The 24,265-nt window shown below is 34.7% G+C and overlaps 1 protein-coding gene and 1 long non-coding RNA gene across 2 annotated transcripts; one reads left to right on the top strand and one right to left on the bottom strand.

The window, feature by feature from the left end:
• Window positions 1-4,612: 4,612 nt before the first annotated feature.
• On the bottom strand, window positions 4,613-5,764 carry LOC133712612 (uncharacterized). Its single transcript, XR_009847506.1, has 2 exons — window positions 5,411-5,764; window positions 4,613-5,315 (listed from the first exon to the last, which is right to left on the bottom strand). It is a non-coding gene; the product is annotated as an uncharacterized LOC133712612 (long non-coding RNA).
• Window positions 5,765-15,689: 9,925 nt separating this feature from the next.
• Window positions 15,690-23,826, top strand: LOC133711515 (cyclic nucleotide-gated ion channel 1-like). Its single transcript, XM_062137623.1, has 7 exons — window positions 15,690-15,724; window positions 15,994-16,408; window positions 16,497-16,691; window positions 16,936-17,234; window positions 17,545-17,656; window positions 17,841-18,104; window positions 23,040-23,826. The coding sequence occupies exons 1-7, from the start codon at window positions 15,690-15,692 to the stop codon at window positions 23,694-23,696; spliced, it is 1,977 nt and encodes a 658-aa protein (XP_061993607.1). The 3' UTR covers window positions 23,697-23,826.
• The last annotated feature ends 439 nt before the right edge of the window (window positions 23,827-24,265 follow it).

Below are 24,265 nucleotides of genomic sequence, written 5' to 3'. Positions count from 1 at the left end.
CGATCTAAATCCGGTCCATTTACAGGTCTAGTCACGCCCATGATTTTTAACACAAATAAAAATCGATATATAATCTCATAATTATACAAGCGTGATGGTTTAGCCATCAATATAAAATACCTGGAAAATATTTTCCTTTTAAACCAAGTACATACTGATGCCCTGAACCCACTATGTCAATACAGACCCGCTCCACAGAGTCATATATTACATATGCTTACAAATTAAATTGTCACAACAAAATAAAACGTAAATGCTCCTCAGAGCTACTACAAAGGAAGTCTTTCCAACAGTAAAGTCACAAAATTGGAGTCCTACCATATAGCTGTAAGCACGCGATCTCAACTTCAACCACGATTTTCCTGATCTGCAGGATTAACCCCTACACCATTGAATAGTGCACCGGGTTGCCACATAACAAACCCGGTAAGCTTATGAAAGCTCGTATGAGTAAACTCAAAACCACATAGCAGAAACACATTCTTAAGTCATCTCAACCTAAACAACGATAAGCACATTACTCACAACTACAACCATCAGTTTCATAACCTTCCATAACATGCTTACGTAGGTCAACTCGTGACTAAAACCACATGCTCAGATTCTCAACCTAGCATCCAATTACACAAATTCCAGTCAAACAAAACCTCCTCAAGTAATGTTTGGACATCCTTTGACTCACAACGGCGCGTCACAAAGATCACACTCATTTCCTTCCCACCAGAAGCCTGTGTCATCAACATGATATCAAAGGTGAAAACAATGAATCACCTTCATATCCTCACACAGAGCACAATCGTCACCACTATAGCCTTTAAGATCAATCAAACCATAAATCAATAAAATCAAGAAGAAAACAAGAAAATCACAATTCAAAACAAGCAAAACAATTAATAGTAACCCCTGCGTACAGTTTTAGTTCAGGAGGTCACATTAAGACAAGCAATTCAAGTCATAGTAATCATCATAAGCTCACACTCTGACATCCGTAGGTAGCTCCGACCATCACAGCATTCCTCTCGATCTTTGTTAACTTAATAACAATTCAACTTCGCTACCGAGCAGTCATCACACTGATCATCACACAGATTTCACCGGTCATCACACAGATAGCCATCATCCTACTGATCATCACACAGATTTCACCGGTCATCACACAGATAGCAATGGTCCAACTGATCATCACACAGATTTCACCAGTCATCACACAGATAGCAATCATCCAACTGATCATCACACAGATTTCGCCAGTCATCACACAGATAGCAATCATCACAAAGATTCATCACACTGATGTCATCGATTTATCACACAAATATTCCTACACAAGCTTTACATGACAATCATCACAAAGATTCATCACACTGATGTCATCAAATCATCACACAGATATTCCTACACAAGCTACCATATCTTAAATCTCAATTAAGACGGTCATACTAGACTCATGGTATCTCAACACATGAAATTCTACAATCACAACTCAATACACAATTTCACCATTCTCGAGCAATAATGACTCATTTTCAGATATTGTTCACATCACGACAAAGCCACCAATACATATATGTTTCACGTAAATATATATATACGTAGTCATTCATTCAGGAATGCCACTAATACCAACTATAGTCATAGTTAACCTAATAACTCCAAGACAATAGGGTAATCTTGCTCATAACGAATATCAATCTTGCTCATAACAAATATCAATCATGCTCATAACAAATATCGTGAGATTTACTCACTGCGAAACTCTTGCTGCGTCTTCACACCACTAGACTACTTACATAACGCACTTGGTCAAGCACCTAAGGAAATCACAGCCTTGACTCAGTCAACAAATGACAAATAATTAAAGTTCGAATCCCCAAATCAAACCACAATCCCAAAGTAACGCCAATTGAGGCGAAACCATATCCGAGACCTCCCAAAGTCTCCAGAATACTTCCACGATCGATATGACCAAACAACAAGTCGATTGGACGCTCGAATCCTCACGGATCAAATAAATCAAACGGTCTGAAACCGTAAAAATCATAACAAATTCATACGAACTCCAAAAATTGTGTATTATATATCGAAACGCTCGTATTGACGAGTAGAATATATATAATACTAGAAAAAGTCCATTACATGGTCGGAAAGCCATCAGAACGCCGCCACAGGCGGTGGCACACCGCCGCCGGCCAAAACTCAATATTTCACAAAACTTCCAACATCAAAGATCTTCTTCTCAGCATGCTTATCAACTTTCATAACTAGCATGAAGTCAGAATCGAAGTGAAAAGGGTCGAAAACTACCTCGCAAGCCGTGAATCACTGTTCAATCCGAGCTGAACAAATTTCCACGTGAATCGATCCAACCCAACCCCAAGGATCGAAGGAGGAGGTTGCAGCGAGCTCAACACAGGAAGAATGAAGTCGTGGAGTCGCCGGAGCTGTGTTTTCCGACCGGGTTAGAAAACACCAAACTTCGCCGCTTTGCTGCACCGCACACGGTGAATATTGCCGCTAAAGGATGCCACAGAGACGACCGGAGCAAGGAGACGAGTCGATCTGGAAAGTTTCACCGCCGGAGATCGCCGGAAAAGTCGGGTAGGATTTTCGAGTTCAGGTCGGGTCAGTCGCGTGTGAGGAGAGAGAACGGAGAGTTTTTAGAGTTTCCGGAAATGGAAATGTAAAAATGAAAATAGTAAGTTTCCGAAAATGGAAACTCCTATTTATAGAACTTTCCCAAAACTTTCGCAGACCATAACTTTCACAAACGAACTCCTATTTTCGCGTTCCAGATGTCTACGAACTCGTATCGACGCGCTCTACGACTTTCATGAAGGAAATTTTCGGAGAATCTCAACGTATAAAAAGTCAACCTTCGCGCCCCCCTAAAACCATACTTTTCAAATAACAATTCGTCCGAAACGCTTCCGCTCAATCCACGAGCCACGAAATCGTCCAATAACTTCTAATTAAATTCCGAAAAATCCTCGAAAAATAATAACGAATTTTTGGGGCACTACAAAGACGCAGGGGGAACTTCGAGGTGAGTAATCTCACAATGTTCATTACAAACGGAATTACCTTTATCGTTTTGAGAATTATTTTTTTAACTGCAAACTATAGTTGGTATTAGTAGGCATTCCTGAGTGAATGACTACGTATATATATATATATATATATATATATATATATATATATATATATATATATATATATATATATATTACGTGAAATATATATGTATTGGTGGATTTTGTGGATTGATGAAAACAATATGCATGAATGATGCTTTTTATTGTTTTGTGTTGTGGCTTTTCGGAAAACAAATGATTGTGAAATGATGATTTCTATTGTTTTGAAAAGCATTGAGATTTGTGTAACATTTTGAGTCTTGTGCGACTTCTTTAATGTTTTATTCCAAGGCACTGAGAGGTCCAAGGAATTAAGGTCAGATTGTGACCTTAGGCAGTATATCGAGTAATCACGTCTTTGGCCGGACAAGTGGTTACGATTTCAGTTAGAGCTCTAGTCTGTCTACCAGTGTAATTCATGGGGTAACGGAGCGAGGTTATATCTTACTCATGAGTTTGTGTTTTAAGGAAACAAGGAGTGAGTTGCTTTCCTTATATACAATTTGAAAGAAATCAAGGTCTGAGTTGCTTTCTTTATTTCGTGATTTGAAAGAAATCAATGTGTGAGTTGCTTTCTTTAGTTTGTGTTTAAGGAATTAAGGAGTGAGTTGTTTTCCTTATTTACGATTTAGAAGAAATGAAGGTGTGAGTTGCTTTCTTTATTTCGTGCTGATAGAAACTAAGGAGTGAGTTGCTTTCTTTGTTTACGTTTGAAAGGAATCAAAGAGTGAGTTGCTTTCCTTTATTACGTGTTAGTAAGGAGATCAAGGCGTGAGTTGTTTTCCTTAGTTTTGGTGTGAGTTGTTTAGTGGTGGTTTTGAGTTACTCATACAAGCTTTCACAAGCTTACCGGATTTGTTGTGTGGCAACCTGGTGCACTATTCAATAGTGTAGGGGTTAATCCTGCAGGTCAAGATAATCGTGGCCGAAGCTGAGGTACACTACTAGCAAAACAACAATTACCCACAGATTTTAATCTGTGGGTAATAAAACTTTCTCACACGGATTTCAGTGTGTGATAGCTTTTACCCACGGTACACGCACAGATTGAGTTACCGTGTGGTTTGGAGGGGAGGTAATGCTCATCTCACACGGATTATGTTGTCCGTGTGAATATTAGACGTGGACCCCACTATTTTTCCATAAATATAAATTACCGTAATGGAACACAGTCCGTTTGAACAACTCTATTTCACACGGATTTCTGTAGCAAATGTATAAACTCTATTTCACACGGATTTCTGTGCCAAATGTGTTTCACACTGATTTCTGTGTCAAAACCTATAACATTATTGACATAGATTTTCGTGTGAAATGTATATAATCTATCTCGCACTGATTTCAGTGTGTAAAAGTGACAGCATTTTTTTTTAAAAAAAATGTACTAATTAATTTGCAACTTGAACATAATAATACTTTTATTTTTCTACAATAAATATACTTCAAATATTGCTTATAAAATGAACAAATCCACAACTGAATCGAAAATATTAAAACTTTACATTCATATATAGCAAGATGTTGTTTACATTTCTAGCAAAATACATTTCATATCAAGGTAAATTCTTGGATTACAAAAAACAAGGTAAATTCACTATCATCAAATTGGACGTTGTCATGCATCGATGGTAGGGCATCATCATCCAACTGGAGCGTGCAAGCAGTCAAGAAAAACAATGCAGGAAGACTCAAATAACACAATAAGTTTGAAAGTCAATGCTGATGCAGACCAAGATCGAAACATGTTCCTAAATGGAATTGCAATAACAATAACATGCACGAAGAACTGACAAAAACTGAAACATCAGAAACATAACAACTAAAACAGATGTAAATGATATTCCTCACTACAGAAATTGCAGGCCTAGATAAAAAAAATAAAAAAAATGAAGACGTGATCTTAGACGAGCACATTAGCAACGAAAGTGTGGTGTTGGTTTATATTAAAGTGAAGACATGATCTTAGACAGCCCACTATTATAGATAATTAAAGGCTTTGCTTCATGATGATGCTTAAAATGCAGGTCTATCCTAGAAAACTAGGAATATGATTCAAATTTGTGCCTTTATATTAAGCACCATAAAAGGATATATCACAAATCAAATGTGTGCACTTCCTTGTAAGTTCAGCAGAATAATGTCCACCATTTTCTGTGATAAAATTTTCAATCTTCTTCCGTTTATCTGAAAGAGACGAGCACATTAGCAACGAAAATTTACAATATATATATATATATATATATAACAACACACTTCTTACAGAAGAACAGTAGATAAACCTGATGGAATTCTGGTAACACAGATCGTCAAACCAGAAACAGGAAGAACCCTAAAGGATTCTTGAGGAACAATGCGATGTTCATTGCAGCATTGATATAACCAATTAATAGTAAGAACTGGCTTCTTCAATGTATTTACAGCCCACTGCATAAGAAGGGAGGAAAATACTAGTCATATATCTCCTTGAGATAAGAAACCTGCCATAACTCACACCTTTTTCAAAATTTACCTTTTCCTTAAACTCTAAGTGATCCATCAGAACCCAAATATATAAATTTTTACCAATGATAAATAACTCAAACACCACCTCTAAAGTGACTGAGAGAATTCTGCATCTTTGGATTCTAGTTAGAAGTGACTCAAGTACAAGCATATCCAAATTTTACGAGATTAGGTATAGTCAGGGCTGGCCTTGCTGCTGGGCAGCATTGGCCCGCACAGGGCACAACAAAAAGAGGGGCACCAGATTTTTAAATAAGATTTAATATTAATATATATATATATATATATATATATATATATATATATATATACAGATTCTATCCAGAGTGGAGCTCCGCTTTGAAAATTAACGTGTGAAGTTCGAGTTTTGGGTCACTTTTCGGTCGCATATCCACACTCGACCGTTCAGTTTTTAGGTACTAGTGTATAGATCGTCTCTGCAAATTTTCAGCTAAAATGATGATCGTTAAGGCATTGATAATTGCCTTAAAGCTAGTACGGTTCAGGTTGACAGATTCAGTCCGTCCATTGGTTTAAGCGAGTTAGATACCTTAACGATAATCAATTTGGCTGAAAATTTGCAGAGATAATCTATACACTAGTACCTAAAAACTGAACGGTCGAGATGTAGATATGCGACCGAAAAGTGGACCAAAACTCGAACTTCACACGTTAATTTCAAAGCGGAGCTCCGCTCTGGATTGAATCTGTATATATATATATATATATATATAATTATATATAAAATTAAGTAAGGAACTTTAAAAAAAAAAAATTGCAGATTTCTATACGCAATTATTCCAACATCTTTTCTTCTTTCTTTTTCTAATTGAACGCACGATGTCATTATATCAACGTCTCTTACTCTCTCCCAAACCTTGAAATCAAGCAAATTCTCTTTAAATTGGTTTCAATGGTTGTTCAATCCTTCAATTTCTTCTCATCATTTATCATCACCACTCTTTCTCCTCTCTATGCTTATGTTCTTCTACGGTGTTCATACGAATTCTTCGGGTTTCCATCAATGTAGGCTGAGGTACAAATCAAAATACGTATTAGGTGTTTTTCAATTTTGATTTTGGGTTACTTGATTTCTGGGTTCTATTGATTGCTAATTCGTTTTCAATTTTCAATATTAGGTGCAATTGGAAGTTGGAGTTCCAAGTTGATCTCGAGCAGAAAAGGAAAAACAAGAAGGAGCAAAGTTGATTCCACGTTTTATTGTTCTATGCTCAAGTATTTACATTCAAAGTTTAGTAGACTAATGTTTGGCTTCTCTTTAGAGATCTCAATTATTGAAGACTTTTTTTTTTCATTTCATTTTATTGATGTATATATATTTTTCGCCCAGGGCCTTGAAAAACTTAGGACCGGCCCTGGGTATAGTGTGGCTTGGTACATCAGTTCTAACATTTTGTTATTGGCTGAAATGTACCTAAAATTCAAATTTTAACAAGATTGATGCAGAAAGAAATCAAAAGGTAGATTGTGAAAAAGAACAGTAACATTTCTTATAGCTTTCTTTCCCAATCACGCAATGGTCTAATAATCGTAAACCCTAATTCCTAATTTGAATAGTGGATTTCCGAATTGGCACAACAAACTCATAAAAAGCAGCGAAATTGGGAAAACCATACCTAGCAGTGATTGTGTATGGACAAGAATCAAGTATGTTATTCATTAGTTAGAAATTGAAACAAGCCAAAGAAACACCAAGTGATAGAAATCAGAAAGGTACCTCTACATTGAAATGGAGACAGAGAAGGAAGAGATTTGGGGGTTTCCCGATTACAGTAGCTTGAGTCTTGAAACCTGGAAAATCAAGAGAAGATTCAAACATTGGGTAAAATAGCTGAAATTTTGAAGAGAATCAGAGAGGCGTTACCGAATCAAGGTCGTCTTCAAAGTCGTCGGAGTCGTCGTCTACGACCTCGAGGCTTGGGCGGGGATGGTTATCAGCAAAAGCGTCGTTGTCTTCCTCAAACTCAACGACGTCGCTGTAGTAGTCGTTGATGACGTACTCGAGGTCATCGTTCTGGAAATACGCCATTGAAACCTAGACACACAAACCTTCCAATTTCTCAAAATTCACAGAGAGAGGGGGAGCTGGGGGCGAAGGAGCAGAGAGAGGGGGAGGCGGAGAAGAGGGTGGGGGAGGGGGTAGTGGGTGGAGGAGATGAGAGAGAGGGAGACAGAGGCGAATTCGGAGGAGGCTTTTCAATTTACCCAATCTGGTTTTAAGCAGCATTGATGCACGAAAATCTGTGTGTTTATAATATTTCACACAAAAATCTGTGTGAAATACATTTACATTTGTTACTGATATCCGTGTGAATTTACCTCAGTAACCCAATAGCTATCATCTATTGTCATTCAAATATTTACAACAGCACCTACAGTAATCCGTGGGAATATCCAAATATTGAGCGGGAATAAATTGATTGGGCCACCCTTATTTTTTGAAACTACATAATTAGTCATTAGCTTTTATTTTTATTGATAATAATTTTCTTTCAAGTTATTTTGCCACAGAAATCCGTGTGAAATACATACACATTTGCAACAGAAATCTGTACCAAAAACTTATTGTAACGGAAATCCGTCCCTCCATAATTCACATAAAATAAAAAATTAACGATTTGTAAATAAACTAATTTATAATACGTACAGAAATCAATGTGAATTGATATTTTCACAGATAACCGTGTGAAAAAATTTTGGTTTTTACACAGACATCTGTTACTGTTGTTTATTCACACGGATTTCCGTGTTAACATTTCACACAGAAATTAGTGTGTTACTCATTTCACACAGAAATCTGTACCAAAAACTTATTGTAACATTTAGTTGACCGATGTCGTATCCACCAACAATTATGCTAATAGTTTTACAAGACATGTATTGGTCAATCGACGACAAGAGATGACAAATAGAGCTTGAAAACTCTTGGTTTATCAGCGGTTTTGATGAGTAGATCAAGACCCAAACAACTTCGAAAATAGCTGAAATTTTGACCATAATTATATCTTCTTATCATGATAACATCTAACGGTCGATTTTGATAAAGTCTATTTCTTCCGCATTGTTCCTTGTAGAAGTTATATTTTTCAATTCAACTAATAAACCAATTAAACAACATTAGTAGGCACATAAGGATTTCGTTCGATCTAAACAATGGAAACTGGAAATCGATAAATTTGGCATTACCCATCTATTTATAGCGTATTAATAGGTATTGTGTAAAAAAATTAACCCGATCCGCCGTTATTTTGACATGAAATAAACCGGTCAACCCTTTAAACGCTTCTACTTCCCTAAGGGGAGCCGACCCTTGAGGAGATAAAATTTCAGAAATTTTTACATTAGTTGATATAGCTTCTACCCATGAGAGCATGAGAGTTTACAGATAAAAAAAATAAGTTACGAGTGAGCGGTTATGAGCATATTAGTTTTATGTAGTATTTAAGGTTTAAGATTGACCTCTAGATCGAAACCCAAATGACGACGAAAATAGCTGAAAGTTTGAACACAACCATTTATTCTTATCATGATAACATCCTACCGTCGATTTTGATAAAGTCTATTTCCTACGTATTGTTGCTTATGAAAGGTATACTTTTCATTATAACTAATAAACTAGTTATACCACATTAGTAGACATATAAGAATTTTGTGCAATCCAAAAAATAAAAATTGAAAATTGATAAATTTGACATTACCCATCTATTTATAGCATATTAATAGGTATGGTGTAAAAAAATTAACTCAATCTGCCGTTCTTTCAATATCAAATAAAGTGGTTAACCTTATATACACCTATACTTCCCTAAGGGGAGTAAAACCATGAGGAGATAAACTTTTCAAAAGTTTTACATTATTTGGTATACCTCATATTCATGAGAGTATGAGAGCTGACAGATCGAAAATATAAGTTGCGAATGAGCGGTTATGAGCATATTAGTTTTATGTGGTATTTAGGGTTCAGGGTTGATCTAGTAGATCGAGACCTAAACGATAACAAAAATAGCTGAAATTTTGACCATAAATATTTATTCTAATCATGACAACATGCAACGGTCGATTTTGATAAAGTCTATTTCCTCCACATTGTTGCTCATGGAATGTATACTTTTCTTTACAACTAATAAACTAGTTATACCACATTAGTAGACATATACGAATTTTGTGCGAACCAAAAAATAAAAATTGAAAATTAATAAATTTGACATTACCCATCTATTTATAGTGTATTAATAGGTATTGTGTAAAAAAATTAACTCAATCCGCCGTTATTTCAATATCAAATAAGTGGTCAACCTTATATACACCTATACTTTTTCACACGGAATTTTGTAGCTAATTGTTCTTTTCACACGGATATCCGTGTGAAAAGGTTTTAGTTTTTACACAGACATCTGTTACTGTTATTTATTCACACGGATTTCGGTGTTAACATGTCACACAAATATTCGTGTGATATTCATTTCACACAGAAATCTGTACCAAAAACTTATTGTAACGGAAATCCATCCCTCCATAAATCACATAACATCAAAAATTAACGATTTCGAAATAAACTAATTTATAATACGTACATAAATCAGTGTGAATTGATTTTCACACAGATATCCGTGTGAAAATGTTTTAGTTTTTACACAGATATCTGTTACTGTTGTTTATGCACACGGATTTCCGTTGATATTGTTATTGTATAAATTATTGTGGGCCCAATTATGCTCATTTCACACGCATTTATGTTAGTATTTCTATTTCACACGGATTTCTGTGGCTTTTAACTACAGTAAATCCGTGTGTGTTGTTATTTTGCTAGTAGTGGTAGCATCTTTACAGCTTTACAGTAGGAAGTCATTTTTGTGACTTTACCGTTGATAAAGACTTCCGTTGTGTAGTAAGCTCCGAGGAGCATTTACGTTTTATTTTGTGGTGACAATTTAATTCGTAAGCTTATGTAATATATGACTCTGTGGAACGGGTCTGTAATGACATAGTGGGTTCAGGGCATCAGTATGTACTTGGTTTAAAAGGATAAGTTTTTCAAGTATTTTGTATTGATGGATGAACGATCACGCTTGTATAATTATGGCAATAGATGTCTATTGGGGGCAATAAACCTTTCCGGTGAGGTTTTCAGAAAAGTCCAGTGGGCGGCGGCCGGCGACCTTGACCGAAATCTGGCGACCGGTGACCGGAATCCGGCGGCCGGCGACCGGTGACCGAGTTCCGGCGTAGTCTCCTATGGTTTCTCTCTCTAAGTAACAAAGGGGTGAGGGTAAAATGGTATTAAAAAAAAATAAAAAACAAAAAACAAATCTTAATGGGGTTTTAGGGAAGACCTCCTTAGAGTATTTTGGATAAGAGAGAATTAAAAAAACTTAATGGGGTAAGTGGGAAAAAAATATCTAAAAATGGGGTAAATGGACAAAAACCCTTAATGAAATTATGATTATAATTTGATCTGCGTAGCAAGACAAGAAACAAGATTTGAAGAAGTGAAGGAACTCGGGAAGAGAGAGAGCTTCTGGGTTTTTTATATTAAGCACAGTCTCAAAATTTAAAGACTGGCGCATAATAAGTTTTCCCGTCTCATTATTCATTTGTAATATAAAATTTGAGATCTCTGCAAAACCGTACCTAAACTATACAAAAATAAAAGAAGAGAAATTCTAGATGCTGAGATCATCCCATTCAGTATTTTACTTGGCCGAAGAAAAAAAAAAAGGAAAAATCATTCAATCCAAAATTCAACTTTTTTTTTATTCAAATCTAAATGCAATTTGCATAGCTTGGAATTTCCTATCTTCCTAGTGGCTTATTTCATACCTGTCACGGAGAAAACAAAAATTGGCAATTTTCATTGGGTGCTAACGTTCGTTAAGGGGTTATAGTAGTCAATTAGGAACTAGAAAATATATAATTAGGTGTAAATTAACAAGAGTGCACAAAAGAGTAGTGTAAAGGGGAAATGTCCAAATATCGTAATTTTAGGGAAATTAGTCCTTATCCCGCCAAACTTATAGATTTTCCCATTACCCATAAGATAATTGATTTTGTTCAAATACCCTATTAAGTGTTTAAGAGAAAAGAGTCTCTTAATACTTGGATGATTTCATTAATAATATGAGCCTTTTTATATAGAGGATTACATGTACAATATCTTTGAGTATAAGAAAACCTAATCAAATATTAATTAGAAGATCTAGAATGTTCTACCCTATTAATTACAACTTGAATAAGTAATCTTGTTTGGGCCAAGCATTCATTAAAGCATTTATATATATTTAATAAGAATTAAAACTATGATTAAGATCATGTGACATAAAAATTGCTATCATCATAAATATTGAATGCATATTGGTGAGGGAGAATAAAAGAAATTGTATTATGACCTAAATCTAAGTCTATCCATTATATTTGTAAAAAAAAAAAAAAAAAACTAGCAAATAAAAGAAAATTAAAAAACTTACAAAAAATAGAGAAAAAAAATAAACATTAAAAATAATGATTACTCTTCTCTTTTTTTTGCACAGCTAAAAGAGAAAAAATAAAGTTAAAAAAAAAACCACAAAATAGTTTATGTTAAAATATTTTTTTGTTGACTAGAAATTAATTTTTGAAACCCAATAGCTTGTGTTTTTTATTGGATAAGAGATTTATGTTGTCTGATTAAGGAATGGACATGTAATTAAGATTTATAGAGTAATTAAATCATTGAAATTGTTAAATTTTTTATTTTAAAGATAATCGTTTGTTTACATATTATATGAATGAGGTTATTTGAAGAACTTCAGTGAAGTTTGGTGAGTAAATTTAGCATTTGAAAATTTGATGAGAGGTGTAAAAGGCATAGGAGGTCAAGCAAGTAAATTTGAAGGTTCCAATAACAAAACTCATAAAGAACTACTTGTTTCTCGCGTATGAAGATATACAACATCAACATACCCAACTACAATCTTCCCCAATATGCACCGATTCTTTTAGTACCCTTAGTATCCCAATACACACTAATAATGGTTACTAATGGCATTGATCGGTTCTGGTTCTGGCCTTCTGGGCCTTTTGTGAAGTTTGTTGTAGATATTAGTAAACCTTTTGCCAATTATTCTATGTTTCGTATTCTATTTTTAAGAAGATATGTGCCATAAGTTCTCTCAGAAAGCAAGTTTTCTTTCCATTTCAGAAGAGCCTCTGCTTCAGTATCTGAACTAGCATAAGCAAAATTAAGAACATGAAGAAACACGAAAAGGCCGTAAGCTGGAGTTAGAGATCTCATTATGGCTTTTGTTTTGTTTTCGTACGTGTATACAATTATTAAGGCTTCTGCTGCTATATGATCGATCGACTTCATCATCAAGTCTAGCATTTTCGTATATATGGTTGTGTAATTCTTCACGGCTTGTCTTGAAAATCCAGTCTTCCGAATAATCGATCTTCCTTGATCAGTTTTCTTCTCTCTGCTTTGTTGGGTAAGTGAGTTTGTGGTCTATATACCTTGAGCCTTGAGTCAAAGACCGGAGACTTCGAATCAATACCAGGTGCGTGTCAAATTAAAAAGAAATATGATTAAAATAACAGACGCGTGTCAGTGCACTATTACTGTCGTACGTTTGCGTAGAATCCGTTTTCTTATCTATATCTATACTATTATTAAGAGAAGAGGCTTTGTTAGCCAAAACTGAAAATTTTGACAGATTTAACCCTGAAAGATTAAAAAACTTTGACAATAAATTAAATTATAAGGGTAAATAGGACAATTATAAAATAGATTTTATTAAGAAAATTGAAAAGAAATTATCCCACAACCTTCACCTTTCTCTCCCACTATTTTCTCTCTGCAATAACAGATCTATTTTCTTTTGTAGATATATTTTTTTTTTTTTAACAATTAAAATTTTTCTTACACATGCAGAGCATATGATTGCAGACTAGTTATTATTAAGAGAAGAGGCTTTGTTAGCCAAAATTGAAATTTTTGACAGATTTAACCCTGAAAGATTAAAAAACTTTGACAATAAATTAAATCATAAGGGTAAATAGGACAATTATAAAATAGATTTTATTAAGAAAATTGAAAAGAAATTATCCCACAACCTCCACTTTTCTCTCCCACTATTTTCTCTCTGCAATAACAAATCTATTTTCTTTTGTAGATAACTTTTTTTTTTTTTTTACAATTAAAATTTTTCTTACACATGCAGAGCATGTGATTGCAGACTAGTTTTTATTGTTGGATCATGATCATGTACGTGCTTGTGTCCCACATTTTGGTGGGCTTTAATAAATTTTCACTTATTCACTATCAAAGTCAAGTCCCTAGTGTAAATTCGACTGACAACAATTTCAATCATAATTTGGCCAATTTTATTTATGCAGCTGGCATGCAAAACCCTTGAACCAGTGACAGTAGCCGAAGCAATAATTGCTCGAATGATCCAAATCTTTCCAACCGAATTTCTGGTGAAGAATTAATTAAGGAATAGAGGGAGGAGGAAATCTTAAGAGAAGACCAAGACTTGTAAATCACCACTTAAGTAAACGTTTTGGGTAGGTTCCATTCTAACCCGAGTCATTATATAATGGACTACCATTGAGCTACTGCTATAATCTATCAAGCCATTTCAGTTGCTAAGAAACGCAAAGTACACAAATTCTATTTCAGGCATTCTTGGATTTCTACAACTCTCTCTTCACTTCTCGCTTGTTGATAACTTCGATCAATACTACCAGTACCGGCATGTACTAGCTCATGCTTTATTCAAGTAAGTATTCCTTTTCTATCCTGCATTGAAAAGAAAAGAAAATACTGCCGTATAGATTAGCTTCTTAATTATTTTCAGGTAATTAGTATTCTGGTTTATTTTGATGATCCTCAGGCTAGAGAAGGAACAGTACCTGCTGGACCTGGTCAGTGTTCAAATGTGCAAGAAGCCTTTTATGTTATTGATGTTTTCCTTTAGCTACACATGCAACTTGCTGGAAGTCTGGAACTGAGTTTTGTGGAAGCAGTTCTTTTATGGTTTTTCTTTTTTGTTCCGATTAAAGTATGGGTGGTTCTAGATGGACCTTTAAATTTGATATTTAGACCTCCAACTTTTTTCAATTATTTTTTTAAACGATTTTTTTTAATTATTAATAAACTTTGTCAAGTCATATGAAAAGACAAATAAGGACAAAAAGAGAAAAATGAAAAAAAAAAAAAAAAATCTTCTTACCTCCCCCAAATATAACATTCAATTAAATTTTTTTTTTTTTGCCGGAATTTCCTTATATTGCCTATATAGTTTTATAATTTACCTAAAACAATTAAGTAAAAATAATAATTTCTATAGATAACCCATCATTTAATACAAAAGTAAATTCAAAACAATCTGATTTGAAATTTTAATTCATTGAATATTATGATATAGTTATTACTCAATCTTCCAACCCGAAACCCTTGAAATCATTCTTTTAGCAAATTCAAAGGAATTCCAGCAACATATCAAAATTGAGAACCAACCCTCTGATAAATTTTGGTGGAGGAGAGATCCACTCATAAGAGAACATATTCTTCTTCTCGTGGTTGAAGATACAGATAAAAAGTAGAGTAACAGATTGTTATATTTCATGTTGATGCAAAGGTGTTTTGGTAAAAATATATATGAATATCTACTTAGCTTTTCAAGTATTCTAAAAAGTAAATTAGAGGTACACTAAGTATGGGAGTTCCAAATAGCATATTTGGAAGTCCAACTAGAACCACCCTTAAAGTATTGTTTATTGATTGATTTGCTGATAAAAAAAAGAAAAAAGAAAGAAAGAAGAAACTGTTCGACAATTACTAAATATGATTAACCTTTTTTTTAATTTGTTTTTATCAAATTGTAATTAAATTAGCTTTGGTCTCTGCATTCATTATATTTATATCCTAACCTAAGAAATAAATAATAACATTTTACAATATTAATATGTTTTTCAGGTCCATAAGACTGTCGTGCTCCAGGAATTTGTATATCCGTGGGTCAATTTGTAGAGTTGACGATAACAAACCCAAATATTATGAAGGAGAATAAGCAAGATCCTGCTCAACATAGGTTAGTTTCTTGAATATGAATAATTAAGGTGAGAAGATTGTGTCACGTGACACGTCAGATTCACTAATTACGTGATAATATAGGATTGTGGAATATTTTTCTGGTATTACTTCCTTATATATAATTAGGCGTGCTTTTGATATAAAAAGTTTTAATTAATAATTCAGTGATGACACGTGACACAAGCAGGGCATTCAAGATTTTCTCATGTATCATTTTTTATTTGACATTAATTGCATTTTCTCATTGTTAATTCATTTATTTATCAGCCATACACAAGGTGACGCTGTAAATCCAAGCGGTGGTAAGGATCTAGCAAGTAATGCCATATGGAAAGAAATAGTCATGCAGATGTCCTTAGGGTCAGAAGATATCCGTGAACATCGTTTACAAACGAACGTACAAGGAAGTGAAGGAACCCGGAATATCATACTCCTATTCTCATGTGTGATTGCAGTCTCAGTTGATCCTTTGTTCTTTTACCTTCCGATCATTAATGAGGAAATCAAGTGCGTTGGAGTGGACAAAAATTTGAGGACTGCTGCTCTTCTTTTGCGCGCTGTCACTGATATTGCTTTCATCCTGAACATTTTCTATGAAATTAAAAAGTCGATGAATACAGCTCGAAAGATGCCATGGCACTCGATTACAATTGATATTCTTGCGGTTCTCCCTATCCCACAAGTAGGAAACCAAAATTGAATTTTTCTTTGTAATTAACTGATTTTAGGTGACACCGGCCCCCTAATCTTTTGATGTCTATTTTGTCCAGGTGCTAATGACTATTTTCTTCAAAATGAGAAGCTCCAAATATCTGGGCCAAAGAAAGATTATTGATGTCTTTCTTCTTGCCCAATATTTACCAAGAATTTATCGCATGCATCATTCGTCACAGAAATTCAAGAAAAATAAGGGAGTATTGATCAAGGGTGCACTCTATTTTTTCTTATACATCATCGCCAGTCATGTAAGTTTCGTTCATATAGTAATTAGCTTTAATCTTTTGTCTTTGAAATTAACTAATGGTTGAACCTAGCTAAGTGGGCTGGTTCGTGAGTGCTATGTAAAGTTACTTCAAGAAAAGCACTAATCAGATAGTTACGTACAACATAGAAATCGAAGCTAGAACTCCTCGAAGAGAGGAAGTGGTGTTTAGTAGGATATAGTGGTGTTGATTACCATGTTCTTTAATCAGATTTGTTGTCTTTTAGGTGCTGGGAGGTTTTTGGTACTTTTTCTCTATTCAACGAGAGACATCATGTTGGCACCAAGCTTGTATGAAGCATAGTACGAGTGAATGCAATTTTTATTGCGATCAAGACATTTCTTCTAGAAATATGACATTCATTAGTTCTCTAGATGAATTTTGCCTTGTTGATGTTCCGGCAAATGCGATCGCACCATTTCATTTTGGAATATTCCTTGATTCCCTTAAGAGTGGTAACACGGGGCAAATAAATTTCGCAAAGAAGATCTGTTTCTCTTTTTGGTGGGGACTACGAAATCTTAGGTTTGTATGCACATTACTTAAAAATCTTGTCACATTTTCTCTTTAATGTAAATATCTATATTTTATTTGGATTTGAGTTCTGGTTATATCTAAGTATATAGAAAATTTGAGTACTAAAAGTTTTTTTTAAAACTACATTTGTCTTCTAAAAAGGAGAGAGGATAAGATTATCCAAGAAGTTGTATAAACAGATATAAACATAAGCACATTTATAATAAAGAGTGCTTTTAAAAAAATTAATACTTGGATGCCGACCATCACGTCTCATATATATGTCGCTAATCGTTTGTTAATTATCTTAATTTTGCAGTAACTTTGGGACGAACTTGGAAACAAGTACGTATGTGTGGGAAAACTGCTTTGCAATCCTTACATCTACTGTTGGCTTGCTTCTTTTCTTATATCTCATTGGCAAAGTACAGGTCAGTGAACTTATCTTCTCGTCTAGTTAGGTCGCCTTTTTTTTGTTTTTTGGGCAATCAATCAAAGTTATTCATAACTGGAAAAGTGTTACAATTTCTCTTAATACAGTAAGTTTGCGAGGCTTAATTGTGAGCAGCTGATTGAACTTTTCTTTGTTTGTTTTTTTGTTGTTGACATAAACAGACATTTATCTCAATGGTAACTGAAAAATCAGAGGAGATGGAAATATCAGAGAGCAGAAAAAGGCTTTCCTTGACATTGGTTGGTATACAACTCTGGATGAATAAAAATGGTCTGAATAAAGAGACAAAGAACAAAATCACCGAAAATGTAAAAACAAAATGGGAGAAAGTCAAAGATGCTGATCTGGAAAACATATTCTCTATTCTCCCTCCGCGAAACCGAATATCTCTAAAGCGATTTCTTTGCATGAAAATACTGAGAAAGGTATGTATGTTCCTCAAGCTCTTTTTCTATATTCAAAAAATTCACACACCCGATGAGTTTGGGAGTGGAGGAAGTAAACCTTAAGAAAGTGGGTGATTAATTATAAACAGCTTATGCATGTCTTTTTTAATTTTTTTAATTTTCTGTTATTTGTGGTTTACTTATTTATCATTTTTAATTAATTTAGTTCTTATAGTACAATAAAAGATATTTAAATAATTAAAAAATATATCTTTTGACTGACAAACTCTCTTCTCTAAAAATATAGTATAGATTTATTAAAAAAAAAAAGATTAAATTCAGTTTAGTCCCTCAAACTTTAGGCCAAACATCAGTTTGGTCCCTTTTTTTTTTTTTTAATCAAACTCATCCCTGATCTCTCAAAATGCATCAACCTCGTCCAAAATTTGAATCCGGCGCTAATTGTGACGTCACTTGCTGAGTTGGAGCCGACATAGGGCCCCACTTTCCAATTTTTGACCCTCAGTTTGAGTGAAATGTCCAAACTACCCCTCATTTCAGATTTTTCTTTTTCAAATTCTTTTTCTTTTTCTTCTTCGCCTTCCGCGTTTTTTCTTTTTCTTCTTCACCTTCAGAGCTTCTTCTTTTTTCACATATCAGATTTCTGAACGAAGGCCTCTATCAATGGAGGTGAACCTACAATAAAAAAAAAGGACAAGAAAGCATAAGAAACAAGTATAATTAACTACTCATATCACATTTGAGATAGCAATTACAACAGATCCTGACCAAGATTGAATATAGATTTCAATGCCCCTAACTTTTATACATATGTAAAACGCCAGATTAACTCATTTATCCCAATGTCCCCAAAATCTTTCCCATTAGAATTATAACACTATTTGTCATAATGGGATGCCAGCAAAACGTGAATTCTTCAATTCCAAGAAAACCAGAAGAATCAATCAATCAAATAAGCTTAATTTCTTCATCAAGAATAACCTTTTCGGTACAACCAGACCCAGATGATCAAATTGTGCATGCAAATCGTAGTTATGCAATTGAAATAATAAAAGAACCAAAACCCAAGAACTGAAATCCAATAAAATTCATACCTTGAATGAAATAAGAGGAAGAAGGCCAGCCTCGAACAGTGGTCATCGACATGGACTCCTCCTCCATCAACATATTTGCCAGATTCTCCACCAGCTGGGCCAGGCAGTACGATCTCGACCACGGCGGCAGGACTCAGTACGCGCCGGGGACAAGAGGAGCCAATCGGGTGCTGACTTGGGCACGATGATCCGATGGATGGCATCCTCGAGCTTGCACAGAAGGGGGTCAACGGTGGGGTGCGAGTCGGCAGCCACTGGATCGATTTGGTCATAGTGGAAGGGGAGGTTGGATTGGGCGCTGAGGGTTATGAATCGGGAGGAGGAGTGTGATCTGAGAGAGAGACACAGAGAGAGAGAGAGAGAGAGAGAAAGCCAATAAAATTCATACCTTGAATGAAATAAGAGGAAGAAGGCCAGCCTTGAACAGTGGTCATCGACATGGACTCCTCCTCAGTCAACAGATTCGCCAGATTCTCCACCAGCTGGGCCAGGCAGTACGATCTCAACCACGGCGGCAGGACTCAGTACGCGCCGGGGACAAGAGGAGCCAATCGGGTGCTGACTTAGGCACGATGATCCGATGGATGGCATCCTCGAGCTTGCACAGAAGGGGATCGATGGTGGGGTACGAGTCGGCAGCCACCGGATCGATTTGGTCATAGTGGAAGGGGAGGTTGGATTGGGGCTGAGGGTTATGAATCGAGAGGAGGAGTGTGATCTGAGAGAGAGACACACAGAGAGAAAGAGAGAGAGAGAGAGAGAGAGAGAGAGAGAGAGAGAGAGAGAGAGAGAGAGAGAGAGAGAGAGAGAGGTAGTGGTGACGAAGTAAAAAAAGAAAAAAATCTGAAGAAGTAAAAAAATCTGTAATAGAGGGGTAGTTTCGATATTTTATCATCAAAAACTGAAAAGTGGGGCCCTATGTCGGCTCCAACTCAACAAGTGACGTCACAATTAGCGCCGGATTCAAATTTTGGACGAGGTTGATGCATTTTAAGAGATCATGGATGAGTTTGATTAAAAAAAAAAAAGAGGGACCAAACTAATGTTTGGCCTAAAGTTTGAGAGACTAAACTGAATTTAATCCAAAAAAAAAATATAGATTAATTACACATAGCGATCTCAATGCCCCCTTATTTTTCTCTTATAACATAAATTTGAAAAACTTCCCACCAAGTTTTAATAAGTAGGCCAAGCTTCCCTTTGTATTCTTAAAACTCCTAGGTTTCACCAATGTACGTCCTTAGTTAAAACAACATGTACGTGTTTAGCATACAAACTAAAACTCAACGAAATAAAGGAAGCAATTTCTAATTTGTATCTTAGGTCTTCAGAATCGCCAATAGATTTTGTATTTGTCCACTACAACTTTTATTTCGTTGGTATTTTATTGTTCCATCAAATCGTGTTTTTCTCTTCCAGTTGTGAGTTAGAGCTTTAGACCACGATACCAATAGCAATCATATTTCTGGTCTTTTCCATATTTAGGTTCCCTTGAGGCTTAAGCAGAACCGGCCCTACGGGTTTCAGCTGCCTCAGGGCACCACCTTTAGTTGGCTTATTTATAGGGATAGGGCATTAGATCAACTTTAATTTTGATCATATTTTGGCATTTTAACCGTTCAGTTTTTAGGTTCTAATGTGTAGATCACTTCTGCAAATTTTTAGCCAAATTGATTATTGTTAAGACATTCAAAACGGCGACTTAAGATTATAAGTATGAACGGTTCAAGTTTGACAGATTTGGTTCGTTTGTTGATTTAATCTAGTTTGATAATTTAACGATCACCGATTTGGCTGAAAATTTGCATAAATGATCTACACATTAGGACATAAAGATTGAACGGTTGAGATGCCGAAATCGAAAAGTTAATCTAATGCATTATCCCTAGAATAGACCAAAAAAATGGATCCCTTAGTCGAAGGGCTATATATATATATATATATATATATATATATATATATATATATATATATATATAATCCTATCCAGAGTGAAACTTTACTTTGAAATTAAAGTGCACATTTAGAGTTTAGGGTCACTTTTAAGTCGGATATCCACATCTCGACCGTTCAATTTTTAGGTACTAATATATAGATCATCTCTACAAATTTTCAGCCAAATTGCTGATCGTTAAGGCATTGATAACTGCCTTAAAAGTAGTATGGTTCAGGTTGGATAGATTATGTTCGTCCATTGGTTTTAGCGAGTTAGATACCTTAAAGATCATCAATTTGGCTGAAAATTTGCAGAGATGATCTATATATTAGTACCTAAAAATTGAAAGGTCGAGATGTGGATATGCGACCGAAAAGTGACCCTAAACTGTAAATGCGCACTTTAATTTCAAAGCGATCTAAGCCCTTAAGATTAAAAACATTGAGTGGCTCAGATTAATTTTGTGAATGATGTCAACAAATCAGAATATGACTGGACAAATGACGTGGCATCAAATTACTTAAAGATTAGATTAAACTTTTTTTTTTTGAAAAACATAAACTTTTATTTTTATAAGAAGACATAAAATGAAAAAAAAAAATTGCAATTAGATGAACAACTAGAAGAACACGATTAGGAAAAAAAAAGTAGAAGAACCCTAGCTCTATTTCCATTGACCGTCTTCTACAAGCTGGTAAACTAATTTACAAAACTGGTAAGCAAATTAGTCTCAAAGAAGAGAAAATTTATATGAAAAAAAGGTATAATTGGATGAGATGCTAAACTGTAATGCAGAGCATTGAATGTGTGTAGAGCATTTAAAATTAATGCCTATTCAGATGAATTTCTGTTGTTTATTTGTCTGCAAAGATGGAGCGAACATCATGTTAATGTCTAATTCAGGTAGGAACTTTTTGAGTTTTGGTTTGTGTTTGAAAAATATTGGAACGAGGAGCAAGTCAAATGTTAGATTATATTGTTTTGAAGATCTGATCGATGTTGCAACATTTAGCAGGTTTGAGAATCGACCTGCTATTGTATTGTCATAGGTCAATTGAAATAGAGTTAGGGTTCTTCCTTGTTCTTCTAATTTTCTTTAAAATACCTGATTAAGTTTATATAATTGTAATTTTCTTTTTCATTTTATATTCTTATAGAACATAAGTTTAATCTTAATCTATTTGTTATAAAATTAATTTAATGTCACGTCATTTGTCCAATCATCTATAAGTTTGTGTGACATCATTCACAAAATTAATCTGAACCACTCAATGTTTTTAATCTTAAGGGCTCAGAAGAAGTGTCAAAAATTGTGTAAAATTGTATGTCCCAGGATCCTGACCCTATATATATATATATCAACACTATTTATATTTTCCAATTGTTCTTTCTGTTTTTTTTTTCCATTATTACTAATGTACTTTGGGTTCAATTTATTTTGTCCTTAATTTATAATTTAAGAATACAACATATATTTCATGAGGAGACAAGCTAGTGTACTGGTGGGTATGAGATACCCTCATTTACAACTATTTGAACAAAAATTTACAAGTATTTGAACCAAAATTACAACATTGAGAACAAAAGTTACCATATTCATTTACACTATTTACATATAGTTAAACAAAAATTACAACATTGATAACAAATTTGTTCAAAAGCTTGTAAAAATGTCGTAAGAGGTGTAATTACCATTATTAGAACTAAGATTACAACATTGACAACAAATTTGTTCAAAAACTTGTAAAATGTCGTAAGAGGTGTAATTACCATTATTAGAACTAAGATTACACAAAGTAGGACTCAAATTACAACTTTGATAACAAAATTTGTTCTCACTTTTGTAAATGTGGGTATGAGATACCCACCAGTACACTAGAATTTCCCTTTCATGAGAGGCCACATTTTAATTATTTGCCTCAGTTGAATATGCCAGGATCGGTCCTTAAGGGAGTTAAGGATATCGAAAAGAAACCAGGCCAAGAGAATAAAGATACCATACAAGAAAAAATGTTGACAAGCATTTGTGACTTTCTGAAGCCGGTGATCTACCCAGATGGTAGGTATGTTTACCGAATAGGAGAACCACTTGATCGCATGCTCTTAATTACAGACGGTTTAATATGGACATATACCACCAGTATCAGTAGGATTAGTCCCAGTAGTGCTAGTACAAGTCAAGATGAAGGCCAAGGAACAGGTTCAACTTGCCTTGGGAAAGGTGCTTTTTACGGCGATGAACTTCTGAGTTGGGCATCTGATAGTCTTAAATCTTTGGACAACCTTCCTGTGTTGAAAGCAAATGCCAAAGCTCATGGAAAAGTAGAAGGATTTGTTCTTATGGCCAAGGACTTGAAGGTTGTAGTCGACAAATACAAAATGTATTGGGGTTTCCCCGATTCTCATGTAAAAGAGGAGGCAGTACGTGAAACCGTAAAAAAATTCTGTCAAGTATTGAAGGGTAAGACAGGTCAACAAAAGGTCCAACCGGAGCATCCAAAAGTACTTGATGTTCTACCAACATCAGCAGCCATGGCCCCTCCACCGAAGGATGAAGTAGTACTTAAGGTTCGAGCATAAGACACAACAACAGCTAGCAGTCAAGTCCCTTAAGGGACTGGTTGTGTTGTGTAATGTTGGTGGCACCCCTCCTTCCTTCATTTGGATCATCATGCAGCCAGCCATTACCAAATTAATAAGTGCTTAAGAGTCAGCCGGAAGTAATTATTTGTGTTTTCTGCAATAATTTTATGTATTCGAATAAATTTTAGACTTTTGAGTTTTCAAGCATATGAAACATGTATTTTGGTTTTGTTTGAGATTGCTTTTGTAAAGTTCGTTTAGTCTGCAACAATATCAAATAATTTGAACTTCTTTTTACTTCAAATCAAAGTTTCAAATTTCTCTGAAACTACCGAAATTTCCATTGATATTTCCGTAATTTGAAAGTACCGAAACGAAATTCACATGCTATATCATTTCCGTTAGGAGTTTCCCGAAATTTTTCAAAATTTTTTGTACATTTAAGCGGAATTCTTAATTTCTGAAATATCTACACACACAAAATATATTTAAAAATTTACACCAAAATTTTGTCCGAAATTTCTCCAAAATTTATGTGAAATTTGTATGTCACCGAATGAATTTTC

Source organism: Rosa rugosa, chromosome 5, assembly GCF_958449725.1.
Source record: "Rosa rugosa chromosome 5, drRosRugo1.1, whole genome shotgun sequence".
Taxonomy (NCBI): Eukaryota; Viridiplantae; Streptophyta; class Magnoliopsida; order Rosales; family Rosaceae; genus Rosa; species Rosa rugosa.
The sequence above is the reverse complement of the archived record's forward strand: the minus strand, read 5'-3'. Positions and strand labels throughout refer to the sequence as shown.